The 13,662-nt window shown below is 42.7% G+C and overlaps 1 protein-coding gene across 1 annotated transcript in view; it reads right to left on the reverse strand.

The window, feature by feature from the left end:
• Positions 1-10,358: 10,358 nt before the first annotated feature.
• dhx33 (DEAH (Asp-Glu-Ala-His) box polypeptide 33) overlaps positions 10,359-13,662 on the reverse strand; it is a 90,431-nt gene continuing 87,127 nt past the window's right edge. The window contains exon 12 of the mRNA XM_043718879.1: positions 10,359-11,672. Coding sequence (XP_043574814.1) covers positions 11,364-11,672 — 309 coding nt within the window. The 3' untranslated portion in view covers positions 10,359-11,363. The remainder of the gene's footprint in view (positions 11,673-13,662) is intronic.

Raw genomic sequence — 13,662 nt, forward strand, 5'->3', positions numbered from 1 at the left:
TGTGAAGGGCACTGCTTGTCACTGGCCACTTGGGTGTTTTCCTATCTTCCTGGTGGTGGAAATTGAATAAAGATTGGTGCACTTTGTGTCTTTCACTGTGTCTCACACCTGCACACACACACCATGGGTGCTGGGGATAAAATAAGCACTACCGCACTTAGGTGGTAGTGTGGGGGTTAAATTATATAAAAAAAGAAAAAAAGGGGAGTGAAAGAACAGGTGTGTAAAAAAATATTTAAAAAAAAATAAAAAAAAAGAACAGGAGTTCACACAGCATTGCCCTTTGATGAGAAGGGCACTGCTTGTCACTGGAAAAAAAATAGACAGAGTGAGCTGAAGGGCCTGTTTCTATGACAATAAATAAGAACGAATCTAACCATCTCCCTTGATATTCAATGGCATTACCATCGCTGAATACCCCACTATCCATAAGCTGGTGGTCACCATTGACAACTGAACTGAATGCCCACATAAATAGTAACTTAGAATTCTGTAGCGAGTAACTTACATCTGGACCATCTAAAGCCTGTCCACCATCTGCAAGGCACAAGTCAGAAGTGTGATGGAAAACTCCCCACTTGCCTGGATGGGGCAGCTCCAACAACACTCAAGAAGCTTGACACCCTCCAGGACAAAACAACTGTATGATTATCACCAGATCCACAAACATTCACTTCCTCCAGCCACCGATGCTCAGTAGCAGCAGTGTGTACCATCTACAAGATGCAGTGCAGAACTTTACCAAAATTCCCCAGTCAGCACCTTTCAAACCCACGACCACTTCCATCTAGAAGAACAAGGGCAGCAGATACAATAGGAATACTACCTGCTGCAAGTTCCCCTCCAAGCCATGCACCATCTTGACTTGAAACTATATCACCATGTCTTCTCTGTTGCTCAGTCCGAATCCTGGAATTCCCTCACTTCTTGACAGTATTGAGAGAGCCCCTACAGCCCAAGGACTACAGCAGTTCAAGAACATTCAAAGAAAGGAGAGTATAATTGATATTTCTTTATAGCTTGAGTTTGTACTTAATACCATTAAGATTGAATTGCAACTTTCTTTCCTTTGTCATTATCCCCTCACAGTTTGCTTTTGTTCTCTGAAGAATTAAGAGTATCTACAATTTAAGGTCAGATGCAATCAGACCAACCCCTTTATCCCTATATCTTACTGAATAAATAGAGGTAGGTATGGGTCTAAATGCTGTACAATGCCACACCCACTTTCAACAATTTTAAGCACTGTCCCTCACTTCTACTCTCCGAATTTCTCATTTCTAACTTACTCCCTCTAATTCCATGCTCTGTAGTCATACACAGCAAGCACCTTTTGAAGGTACGCTGTGCCTGACTGAAAGGTGGTTATTCTCACAGCAGAAGTGTTGTGGGACAAAGCTGTCCCAGGCTTCTGCATGCACTTTGCATAGCATTTGGTACGCTTTCCTTTATTGGACAGAGTATTGAGTACAGGAGTTTCCCTGGGGTGGGGGAGTCCAAAACTAGAGGGCATAGGTTTAGGGTGAGAGTGGAAAGGTATAAAAGAGACATGAGGGGCAACGTTTTCACGCAGAGGGTAGTACGTGTATGGAATGAGCTGCCAGAGAAAATGGTAGAGCCGAAAATGTGCTGCTGGAAAAGCGCAGCAGGTCAGGCAGCATCCAAGGAACAGGAGAATCGACGTTTCGGGCATAAGCCCTTCTTTGGGCTTATGCCCGAAACGTCGATTCTCCTGCTCCTTGGATGCTGCTTGACCTGCTGCGCTTTTCCAGCAGCACATTTTCGGCTCTGATCTCCATCATCTGCAGTCCTCACTTTCTCCTAGAGGAAATGGTGGAGGCTGGTACAATTGCAACATTTAAGAGGCATCTGAATGCGTATATGAATAGGAAGGGTTTGGAGGGATATGGGCTGAGTGTTGGCAGGAGGGACTATATTATGATGGGATATCTGGTCAGCATGGACAAGTTGGACTGAAGGCTCTATTTCCGTGCTGTACATCTCTATGACTCTATAGCCCCTTCTGATGTCTACCTCTGTATCGTCACAAACAGAACCTAACTTCTCAGTTTTATTCTGGCAGCAGTCATTACTGAAGAGCATCTGTCTACTGTGCCTCTGAGTCAAATTTCCGGCAAACATGCTTCCAAAAGCTTTCATTTGTAAAGAGCATTCTGAACAAGGGTCACTGGACCCAAAACGCTAACTCTGCTTTCTCTGCACAGATACTGCCAGATCTGATGAGCTTCAGTTAGAATTTCTGTTCTTTTTCCTTATTAGGTGTATCTTTGGTTTTGTTTTAATTGAGCTTTCATTTGGAGTAGGATCTTACTGTCACAGTTCACCAGGGTGGCTCGCTGATTAAATTCCAATCCTACACTTGGGCAAATCCACAGGGAGAACTGCATTTTGTCTCTCAGACTGAATACCCCCGTGCAGCAAAAACTATCAAAAACCAGGTCCTCGCGCTTAAAGCAGATTTCAGGAAGGAGGAGGTGGAACGCAGCAACCAAGCCGCTTACTTCTAAACCCCAACAATGAGCAATGCTGCGGGAGCTCCGCTAGTGGGGTCCAGGAGTAATGAGAGGGAGCCGGCTCCCCTCACGCCCTGGCTGGCCCAGTACCTGTACGCCAAGCTCATGCACTCCAGCAGGCGGCTGAGGCTGGGCTCACTGCTCCGAGGGTGCGGACACTCTGCCTGAGGACTTTGCTGCTCCAGGTCGCTGCATGTGCTGTCGCCGTGAGGTCTCGACACCATGAAGTGGCCGCTGTGTATCACCTGCGGGCGGCTACAGGACAGAGAGTCCCCGCTCCGGGCCACACCGACCACCGGAGCCCGGGCTTCGCACTGTCCTCCCCAAACAACCGGCCGTTCCTGATCCGCACACATCGCACTGCGGCCCAAGGGCAGCAACTTGCTCTGTCCGCGTCTCGACATTAACCTAATGAGTCCACTGCCTGTCTCTATTGGACAATATTAACATAATGAGATAACTGTCCATTCCTCATACTATATACAAATGTAAAACATAGGAAATAGGAGCCCCTCAAATCAGCCAAACCATTCCATATATGTCTAATACTCGGGGGCATGCATTTAAGGTGAGAGGGGAAAAGTTCAAAGGAGATGTGAGGGACAAATGTTTTATAGGAGAGTGGTAGGAGTCTGGAATTTGCTGCCAGGGCTGTTGGTAGAGGCAGATACTGTAGGGGTGTTTAAGGAACTGGTTTAGTTTAATTTGGCATCATGTTTGGCACCACATGATGGACTGAAGGGCCGTTCCTGTGATGTACTGTTCTATTGTCTATCATTCTACTCAGCACCCTGTTTGTGGTTTCTTCCCCTTTCTTTTGATCCATTTAGCCTTAAGAATAATATTTAACTTCTTGAAACATTCAATGGTTTAATCACACTTTCTGTGGGAGTGAATTCCATTGTCTCATCACTGGCTGAGTGAAGAGGTTTCTCTTCATCTCAGTCCAAAATAGCCTACCCCATATCCTTAGACTGTGAACCCTAGTTCTGAGCATCCCCGTTAATAGGAACATTTGTCCTACAACTTTCTTGTTGTGTTAGAATTTTATTAGTTCAAGAGATTTGCCTTTCTTCTTCAAACTGCAAGGAATCTAATTAGATTAGATTCTGTCTCTTTTCCTATGTCAGTCCTGCCATCCCATCTGCCATCTGGGTAAACCTTCATTGCACTCCCCCCATAGCCGGAATATCCTTCCTCAGATAAGGAGGCCAAAACTATATCCACTACTCAAGGTGTGGTCTCACCAAGCCTCTGTACAATTGCAGCAAGCCATTCCTGCCCACGTAATCCAATTCTCGAGCTCGAAGGGTCAGCATACCATTTGCTTTTTTGTCACCTACTGCATACATGCTTAGTTTCAGCAACTGGCATGCAGGGACAACCATGTTTCATTACACCTGCCCCTTTTTCCAATCTGTCACCATTCATATAATAACCTGCCTGGCATATCCGACATTCCGAGAGCTGGATCAGTGAGAGTGAACAACTCTTCAATGAACAAAACTAAAACCTGCCTCCCTGTTTTTGTTCCCAAAATGGATAAGCCACATTCGCCACACTGGGTAAATGTATGGCAGGGTGCTAAAAGAGATAGAGAGAGAAATAGCAAATGCACTTGTGGTAATTTTACAAAATTCACTCGACTCTGGGGAAGTTCCAGCTGATTGGAAAGCAGCAAATGTGACACCACTGCTTAAAAAGGAAAGTAGACAAAAGATGTGGAATTATAGACCGGTTAGCTTAACCTCTGTACTGGAGAAGATACTTGAGTCTATTATCAAGGAGGAAATAGCAAGGCATCTAGTTAGAAATCGGGCAAACGCAGCATGGGTTCATGAAGGGCAGGTCATACTTAACTAATCTTTTGGAATTCTATGAAAGCATTATGAACACGGTGGATATTGGGGACCCAGTAGATGTGACTAATTAGATTAGATTACTTACAGTGTGGAAACAGGCTCTTCGGCCCAACAAGTCCACACCGACCCTCCGAAGTGCAACCCACATTTACCCCTTACCTAACACTACAGGCAATTTAGCATGGCCAATTCACCTGACCTGCACATTTTTCGTCTGTGGGAGGAAACCGGAGCACCCGGAGGAAACTCACGCAGACACGGGGAGAATGTGCAAACTCCACACAGTCAGTCGTCTGAGGCGAGAATTGAACCCAGGTCTCTGGTGCTGTGAGGCAGCAGTGCTAACCACTGTGCCACTGTGCTGCCCGTGATGTATCTAGATTTCCAAAAGGCATTCAATAAGGTGTTGCACAAAAGGCTGCACATAAGATAAAGATGCATGGTGTTACGGGCAATGTATTAGTGTGGATAGAGGATCGGTTAACCAACAGGAAGCAAAGAGTGGGGCTAAATGAGTGCTATTCTGGTTGGCAATCACTGATGTGCCTCAGGGATCCGTGTTGGGACTGCAATTATTCACAATTTACAGAGATGATTTGGAATTGGGGATCACGTGTAGTGTGTCAAATTCTGTGGATGGCACTTGTGTGAGAAGTCAGGCAAAGTGTGCAGAGAACTGTGAAACTTTGCAAAGGAACATAGATAGTGTAAGTGAGTGGGCAAAGGCATGGCAGATGGAGTACAATGTCATTCATTTTGGTAGGAATAATTGTAAAAAGAACTACTACTTGAATGGTAAGAAATTGCAGCATGCTGCTACGCAGAGGGACCTGGGTGTCCTTGTGTAGGCATCACAGAGGGTTGGTCTATAGGTACAACAGGTATTTAAGGCAACTGGAATTTTGTCCTTCATTGCTAAAGGGATTGAATTTAAAGGCAGAGAGGTTATGTTGCAGCTGTACAGGGTGCTAGTGAGGCCATACCTGGAGAATTGTGTGTAGTTTTGGTCTGCAAACTTGAGAAAGGATGTACTGGCACTGGAGGTCCACTGGGTTGATTCAGGAGTTGAGGGGGTTGGCTTATGAGGAGAGAACGAGTAGACTGGGATTATATTCATTGGAATTCAGAAGAATGAGGCGGGAACCTTACAGAAACATAAAATTATGAAGGGAATAGACAAGATAGAAGTAGAAAGTCTCCACTGGCAGGTGAAACTAGGACAAGACGACATAGCCTCAAAATTAGAAGGAGACTTCCGTCTGAACCGACAAGGACCTTCTTCACCCAGAGGGTTGTAAATCTACAGAATTCTCAGCCTAATGAAGTGGTTGAGGCTTCCTCAATAAATGTTTTTAAAGCTAAGTTGGATAACTTTTTGAACAGTAAAGGAATTAAGGGTTACGGAATAGAATTGTATAAGACTATAGGAGACATGGCCAGAGAGGAATCAACAGCAACCAGCCCCCTTCGTCAAAGAGTCCATAGAAGGATGCATCTTTTTAAAGTGAAACACAGGAAGTATACAAGGGATTTGAAAGAATCATTTTCACCCAGACCCCAGTGTTGGAATCTGGATTACAACGAACTAGAGAGTCATTAAGACACAAAACCTTTCAAAAGGTTGTGGATGCGCATTTGAGATGTCATAAAATTTTCAAGGCTACAGACCAAGTAGTGGAAGGTGGGACCAGTGTTGATATAGATTTTTGTTGGTACAGACTTGATGGGCTGAAAGGCCTATTTCGATCCTGTATGATTCCACAAAAATGGCTATGCTGATGTCATGAATAGTTGTCCATGTTCATTGGCTGGAAGGATCAAAATGGATGATTGATGCAGTGTTGGCTAGCAGTCTCCAAAATCAAGGTATATCAAAAAGCGCTCATTGTCACAGGGCAGTCCTTGTCAGACTGTTGATCCACAACAACATAATGAGGCCACTACTTCTCACTAATATCACAAGCTTAGTGTTTATTACAATTAGACAATATTAATATCAATGGTCCACTGCTTGCAGCAATTGGTTCACATTGACACTGAGAACAGTCACGTAGGAAGGCCTTTGTCTAAATTAACATATTGAGACCAAAGTGTACTGGACTTAGACTATGTTGACACACCAGCAGAAAGTGCATTTCCAATGCTACACTTTTCGACTCTGTGTTAACACTCTCTGAGAAAATGCTTTTCCACGCCACACTTTTCGACTCTATGCCAGATGGCAAGTGGAGGGCATGATGTTGGAGGGAATCCTGAGGGACAAGGGTGTACATGTATTTGGAAAGTCAAGGACTGATTAGGGATAGTCAACATGGCTTTGTGCATGGAAAATCATGTCACACAAACTTTATTGAGTTTTTTGAAGAAGTAACAAAGAGGACTGATGAGGGCAGAGCGGTAGATGTGATTTCAGTAAGGCGTTCAACAAGGTTCCCCATGGGAGACTGATTAGCAAGATTATATCTCATGGAATAAGGGAGAACTAGCCATTTGGGTACAGAACTGGCTCAAAAGTAGAAGACAGAGGGTGGTGGTGGAGGATTGTTCTTCAGACTGGAGGCCTGTGACCAGTGGAGTGCCACAAGGATCGGTGCTGGGCCCTCTACTTTTTGTAATTTACATAAATGATTTTGATGCGAGCATAAGAGTTACAGTTAGTAAGTTTGCACATGACACCAAAATTGGAGGTGTAGTGGACAGCAAAGAAGGTTACCTCAGATTACAACAGGAACTTGACCAGATGGGCCAATGGGCTGAGAAGTGGCAGATGGAGCTTAATTCAGATAAATGCAAGGTGCTGAATTTTGGGAAAGCAAATCTTAGCAGGACTTACACACTTAATGGTAAGGTCCTAGGGAGTGTTGCTGAACAAAGAGACCTTGGAGTGCAAGTTCATAGCTCCTTGAAAGTGGAGTCGCAGGTAGATAGGATAGTGAAGAAGACGTTTGGTATGCTTTCCTTTATTGGTCAGAGTATTGAGTACAGGAGTTGAGAGGTCATGTTGCGGCTGTACAGGACATTGGTTAGGCCACTGTTGGAATATTGTGTGCAATTCTGGTCTCCTTCCTATCAGAAAGATGTTGTGAAACTTGAAAGGGTTCAGAAAAGATTTACAAGGATGTTGCCAGGATTGGAGGATTAGAGCTATAGGGAGAGGCTAAACAGGCTGGGGCTGTTTTCCCTGGAGCGTCGGAAGCTGAGGGGTGACCTTATAGAGGTTTACAAAATTATGAGGGCATGGATAGGGTAAATCGGCAAAGTCTCTTCTCTGGGGTCAGAGAGTCCAGAACTAGAGGGCATAGGTTTACAGTGAGAGGGGAAAGATATAAAAGAGACCTACGAGGCAACTTTTTCACTCAGTGTGGTACATGTATGGAATAAGTTGCCAGAAGAAGTGCTGGAGGCTGGTACAATTGCAACATTTAAGAGGCATTTGGATGGGTATATGAATAGGCAAGGTTTGGAGGGATATGGGCCGGGTGCTGGCAGGTGTGACTAGATTGAGTTGGGATATCTGGTCGGCATGGATGGTTTGGACAGAAGGGTCTGTTTCTATGCTTTACATCTCTATGACTCTATGTTGACACTCTAGCAGAAAGTGTTTTTCCTGCGCCACACTTTGACTCTGTGTTAACGCTCTCGGAGAAATTGCTTTTCCAGTGGGGAATACTGTATATGCTTCAGGAAAAATGAAGCTTGCAAGTGCTTCTCCAAAAACCATATAATAACTGTGTTTAAAATATGATTTAACATTTGTATCAAAATTCATAAAATGTTACATTTCATCTGCAGTCTTCGAATAGACAAAGACACTTCAAGGTATAAACAGAATGACTAACTTGGGTTTCTGCTCTATTTGTACCTGCAGTCGAGTCTATCACCCAACCTGGAATAATGGTGAAACATGCTAATGACTCACCAGCTGTAAACAGCCTGAACCTCAGATCGTTGTACTTGCTTTGAATAGTTGGAAACCTGAGGCCAGCTAGCAGAGGCTGACGTTGTGAAAATGGGACTCTTTTAAAAAAAAAAAAGCTAGTTTTGGGAACCTGATCAAAAAGCTTGGGAATGGTGGGAACAGCGGAACTGATAGCACAGTACATCATTCGGAATATGCAGATCTCAGCAACTGTCAGTGCACCAGAAACTAACAGACGTAAAAAACTGGAGTATACCAAATAAAACATTGGAGTAATAAATCAAGAATTTGAATCTGGAAGTGTTAACAGACAAGAAATCATGGGGAAACTCGCACTTTGACAGCCAAGTGAGCTCCAATAGGCATTTTGAAACCTTTACCATTCTAACATCTTGCCAGCACTAACCCTTGAAGATTGAGAATATTTTTGAAAAAACAACACTGAAGTGAAGCATTGTTGAAGTTCTTGTTTTGCATTCATTAGGACAAATGGAAGAATGCCAAATTTCTTCCTGTCAAACCAATGGATACGTCAGAAGTAGAAGGGTGCTGGTTGATTGGCAAAGCAACTGATTGGCTAAGATTGTTGACATTGTGAAAGCAGCAGAGAACAAAGGCTCCTGAAGTTCATGATTAACTAAAAAAATGCACACGTTCTGAACATACTATTTTTGACTGTGGGAAATTTAGCACTGCAGATAAGTGGACGCCCCTGCAGCAAGAGCAGATGAGCCACAGACTCAAAGATAATATCTTTTCCAACAGTATACTGCAAGTTCAGAAAATATTGCAATTACAATTCATTCTGTAGACTAGAAAAAGAGCCCAGTTAAAGTTCATTCTCATCGTCTTATTCTCAATGACCTAATCACTGACCCATTTTGGCACATGAATGTTACCCAAGAACAGGACAGAGTTTGAATGCCATTTCCCACACAGGATGAGGAGGTGCCAGTGTTGGACTGGGGTGGACAAAGTTAAAAATCATGCAACACCACGTTATAGTCCGACAGGTTTCGAAGTACTAACTTTCAGAGCACTGCTCCTTCATGAGGATTAGTTACCTGACGAAGGACCAGTACTTTGAAATAAACTTGTTGGACTATAACCCAGTGTGTGTGATTTTTAACATTTTCCATACAGATTATATAGTCATTTATGAAGTGATACTCCCTGGAATGATACAGTAGAAAAGAAAATCAAAGCCTTTTGGAGAATAACTGCAGTAAAATAAAAACTAACTTAAACACTGGTACTGCAATGATGTTTCAGTTTAGACAAACCACTTACAATTCAATTTGAAAATTTCTTTATTATAAACTTAATTAAAGATCCTACAAATCATACCAGAAAGATATGGACGAGAAACTAGCAATCAAACTGATATTCTGTGAGGCTATTTAAAAAACAATAGCACTTGGGTTTCTGCCATCACACTCTGCACTCCAAAGATGCCACATCCCAAGAGAATTTCTTTGGTCAGTATGTTCTAAGCCCAACTGGTCAGGAAGCATTGATGGAACTGATGCTGGGGAATGAAGTGGGCCAGGTGGACCATGTGTTCACAGAGAGCATTTGAGTTAGAATGATCACTGATTAGATTAGCAATGGAAGAGTGGAAAGCAAGCTGTGGTGGAACAAGATGGGACAGACAAAGGAACCGAGAGTCAGGAGTTAAGTGACAAGGGAGATGGAGACTATTTTGAAACAAAACAAAGAGTGTAAGATGCATCTCAGGTGAACTCTTCAAGTGGGAACTATGTCACATACAATATAGTGAGGGAGAATGCAGAATTCGGAAAAACGATAATCTAACACTCGATTCCATCCATAGGAGGTATTGGAAGATTGAGAAAAGGCAAATCTGACAGTTTATTCATGAAGGAGCTGAAAATGTGTTGCTGGAAAAGCGCAGCAGGTCAGGCAGCATCCAGGGAACAGGAGAATCGACGTTTCGGGCATAAGCCCTTCTTCAGGAATTCCTGAAGAAGGGCTTATGCCCGAAACGTCGATTCTCCTGTTCCCTAGATGCTGCCTGACCTGCTGCGCTTTTCCAGCAACACATTTTCAGCTCTGATCTCCAGCATCTGCAGACCTCACTTTCTCCTATTCATGAAGGAACCTTGCTCAAAAATTAAAAGCTGGTCAGTCTATTATAAGTGGTGGGTAGGCTTTAAGAAATAATAATCAGGTGGAAAAAAAAAGGCACTTTTTTTGGTTCATTGACAAACTGTGGGTGTCACTGACCAGGTCACATTTATTGCCCATCCTATTTGCTCAGATAGCAATTAAGGCTCATATTTAAATAATCTAACTGACAAAACTCCACATGAAAAGAATGGTCAAAAAAATTTAGGCTCACATGAATGGAAAGAATACTGACTTGGCCTGGAAAAGAAATGGCTTTAAGACAGAAATTAATGAATTGCAGCAAATTACTTATTTTTATACACTGCTAAAGAATCCTCAAAGGAAATGTGATCAGAGCGTGTGAATTTTATATTCAGTTTGAACATGAGACTCTGGGTCTGAATCTACTGTTTTAAACTTAAATGAAAGCAATTACAAAGGTATGAACATAAAAGTGGCTAAACTACAAACACACGCACGCCCCTAACTGCACTGTGCAGACAAAGCATGCCCCAAGCAAACTACATGGACAGATCCTCATGCACTTCTGAATTTCCCAGAGATCTCTCAGTTTAAGGAAATGATAAAAAAAAAGATGACTTATTAAATTCTTTCCAGCTGTGTAAAAACAATATTAAAACCTAATTTCATGACTCCACCATTGACTGACAACAAAAACACGTGATAGTAGAAAATAAGAGAGTTAATACGGTTGGTCAGTCCATTTCTTCTCCTGGTGCTGTATCAGAAAAGGCCAATAATACATTATATTTTGTTGATTCATATATGAACTACTCTGCAAGTAATATAAAAAGACTGATATTTTAGTGCAAAATCATGTGGTTATTTGTCTACTGAAAACCAACGATGCACCCATCTACAAAAGACAAACTGGGAGCTGTCATTATTTCCGATGCATTAGCTGTTTACACCTTTTAACTTTCTGCCAAAATATTCTGGGGCTGCCTCATAAAGCCATTCAGGATCTACTACACACAAGTCCCGTATGTAGCATTTGGATGTGTGCAATAATTCATTGTACAAAATATAGGAAGGTTTGCAGTTGAAGAGGACTGAGGAGGGGTGGATAGCTACAGGCTGCCGGGTGTCCAGGGTTGCATATGTCCCATCCAGCTGCAGTTCTGCAGCATTCAGAAACAGAGCGTGAGCCAAGCACTGGCGGATATTGCTGGTGTTTGAACGAGAAGACTCCAAACGAATTCCAAACTAAAAGAAAAGCAAATTCAAATCACATTATCACAATGTATTTTTAATAAGGATTCTGAGTCAGCAAAATATCGCTAATTTGTAGAGTAATACCATGATAGAAAAGCTAGGGGCATTCTGAGCCAAGTTTGGCGAAAGGACTGAGCCATTTCATGGCACTGGGCCTGCGTTGCAACAAGAAAATTAACCAAGTTACGTGGGCCTGCCCATCATACAATGGGCACTGTTGATTGTCTAAATATCAACTAAAGTAGGCTGGTAAGTATTTTCCTTAAACAGCCCATCAAAAAGTAGCACAACAGCCAACTGCTTGCAATCTAAGATATCTAAAATTCTTAGGGTGGCTCGAGCAAAGTTGGATAAAATCATAGGATCCCAATAGTGCAGAAAGAGACCAATTAGCCCATCACGTCTGGACTGACCCTCTGAAAAGCTTTCTACCCAAACCCAAATCCACCCCCCATCTATCCTTGCAAACCCACATTTACTTTGGCTCATCCACCTTGCCTCCATATTCTTGGAGGCCAAAAGGAGATTTAACATGGCCAATCTACATAACTTGCACATCTTTGGACAAGCTTTTAAATAAACCAGCTTTTGTATCATTTCTTTATTAACATGGTGACAATGTCATGAATTACACATACTAGACAGAAACAAGCCAATTGGCCAGATCACCAGAATTCCTGTCCTACTGGCATTGTGGGTCAACCCACAGCAAGTGGACTGCAGCGATTCAAGCACCACCACCTTCTCGAGGGCAAATAGGGATGGGTTGTCAATGCTGGCCAACCAGCAAAGCCAAAGTCCCACACAAAAAAAAGATCCTTACTGGTGTTTACACTTCACACAGGTCTCCTTTCACCTTGCTTCAGTCCCATCTAACAACATCTAACTTAAATGATAAAAATAAAGGGGGAGGGTATTTAAAATGTTGGCAGTCCCACAGCAGAGACACTATCCCCTGGCTTGGACCAGGTGCTTCTGGCTGCTGAGGAAAGGAAACGGTCAAGGCTCTGAACACAACTTTTTAGGTAAAAACAATGACTGCAGATGCTGGAAACCAGATTCTGGATTAGTGGTGCTGGAAGAGCACAGCAGTTCAGGCAGCAACGGAGGAGCAGTAAAATCGATGTTTCAGGCAAAAGCCCTTCATCAGGAATAAAGGCAGAGAGCCTGAAGAGTGGAGAGATAAGCGTTAACCATAAAATGAGAATTACAAATATTACACCCAAAAAAGAGGAATGTGAAACACCCAGCAACTACAAGCCATCCGATTGAAAGTCAATGGCGGAGATGTTTTTTAAAAACAATAATCTGAGACACAACAAAGAAAATGTTTGGATAAATAAATGAATTCTTACATTTGTTAAGACAAATGGCACTTGATTAATTTGATCAGGTGCCTTGAGGAGAGTAGTGCAGTAGTAGTACTGCTGTGTAAATCCATTTGATAAAGGCAAAGTATCATATCATAAGCCTTTATATTCCGAGCATCTCAAATTTCCTTAACCTCTCCTCCAAGCAGATTAACTGAAGATTTCATAGTAATCTCTTGCAACTTTTATTTCTTTACTCTTTCATGGGATGTTAACATCACTGACAAGATCAGTATTTGTTTCCCATCCCTGATTTCCCTTGAACTGAAGGCAGCTAACATTGCAGTGCATTTGGAGTCACATACTAATTTCCTAAAAGGACACTAACAAACAAAATATAAGTTAGAAAAGGAACCATGGCAGAGCAAGTTCAGCCATGTGGTATCTCAAGAGACGAAGGTAAAATAACTCAATAGAGACCGGTATTCCGTCACGAATCCACCCCTTTATTCACACATGCAGAGAGTCCTTGACACTGATGCAGCTCCCTCAGAGCCAGCTCTCAGGATAAACCTGTCCTTATCTGTCAGCCCCCAAGGCTCTCTGATTGGGGCTGTTAATCTCGTCCAATCAGTGAACTCTTTCCATGAGGTCCACCTGGCTTACCTCGT

This window comes from Chiloscyllium plagiosum, chromosome 28, assembly GCF_004010195.1.
Source record: "Chiloscyllium plagiosum isolate BGI_BamShark_2017 chromosome 28, ASM401019v2, whole genome shotgun sequence".
NCBI lineage: Eukaryota > Metazoa > Chordata > Chondrichthyes > Orectolobiformes > Hemiscylliidae > Chiloscyllium > Chiloscyllium plagiosum.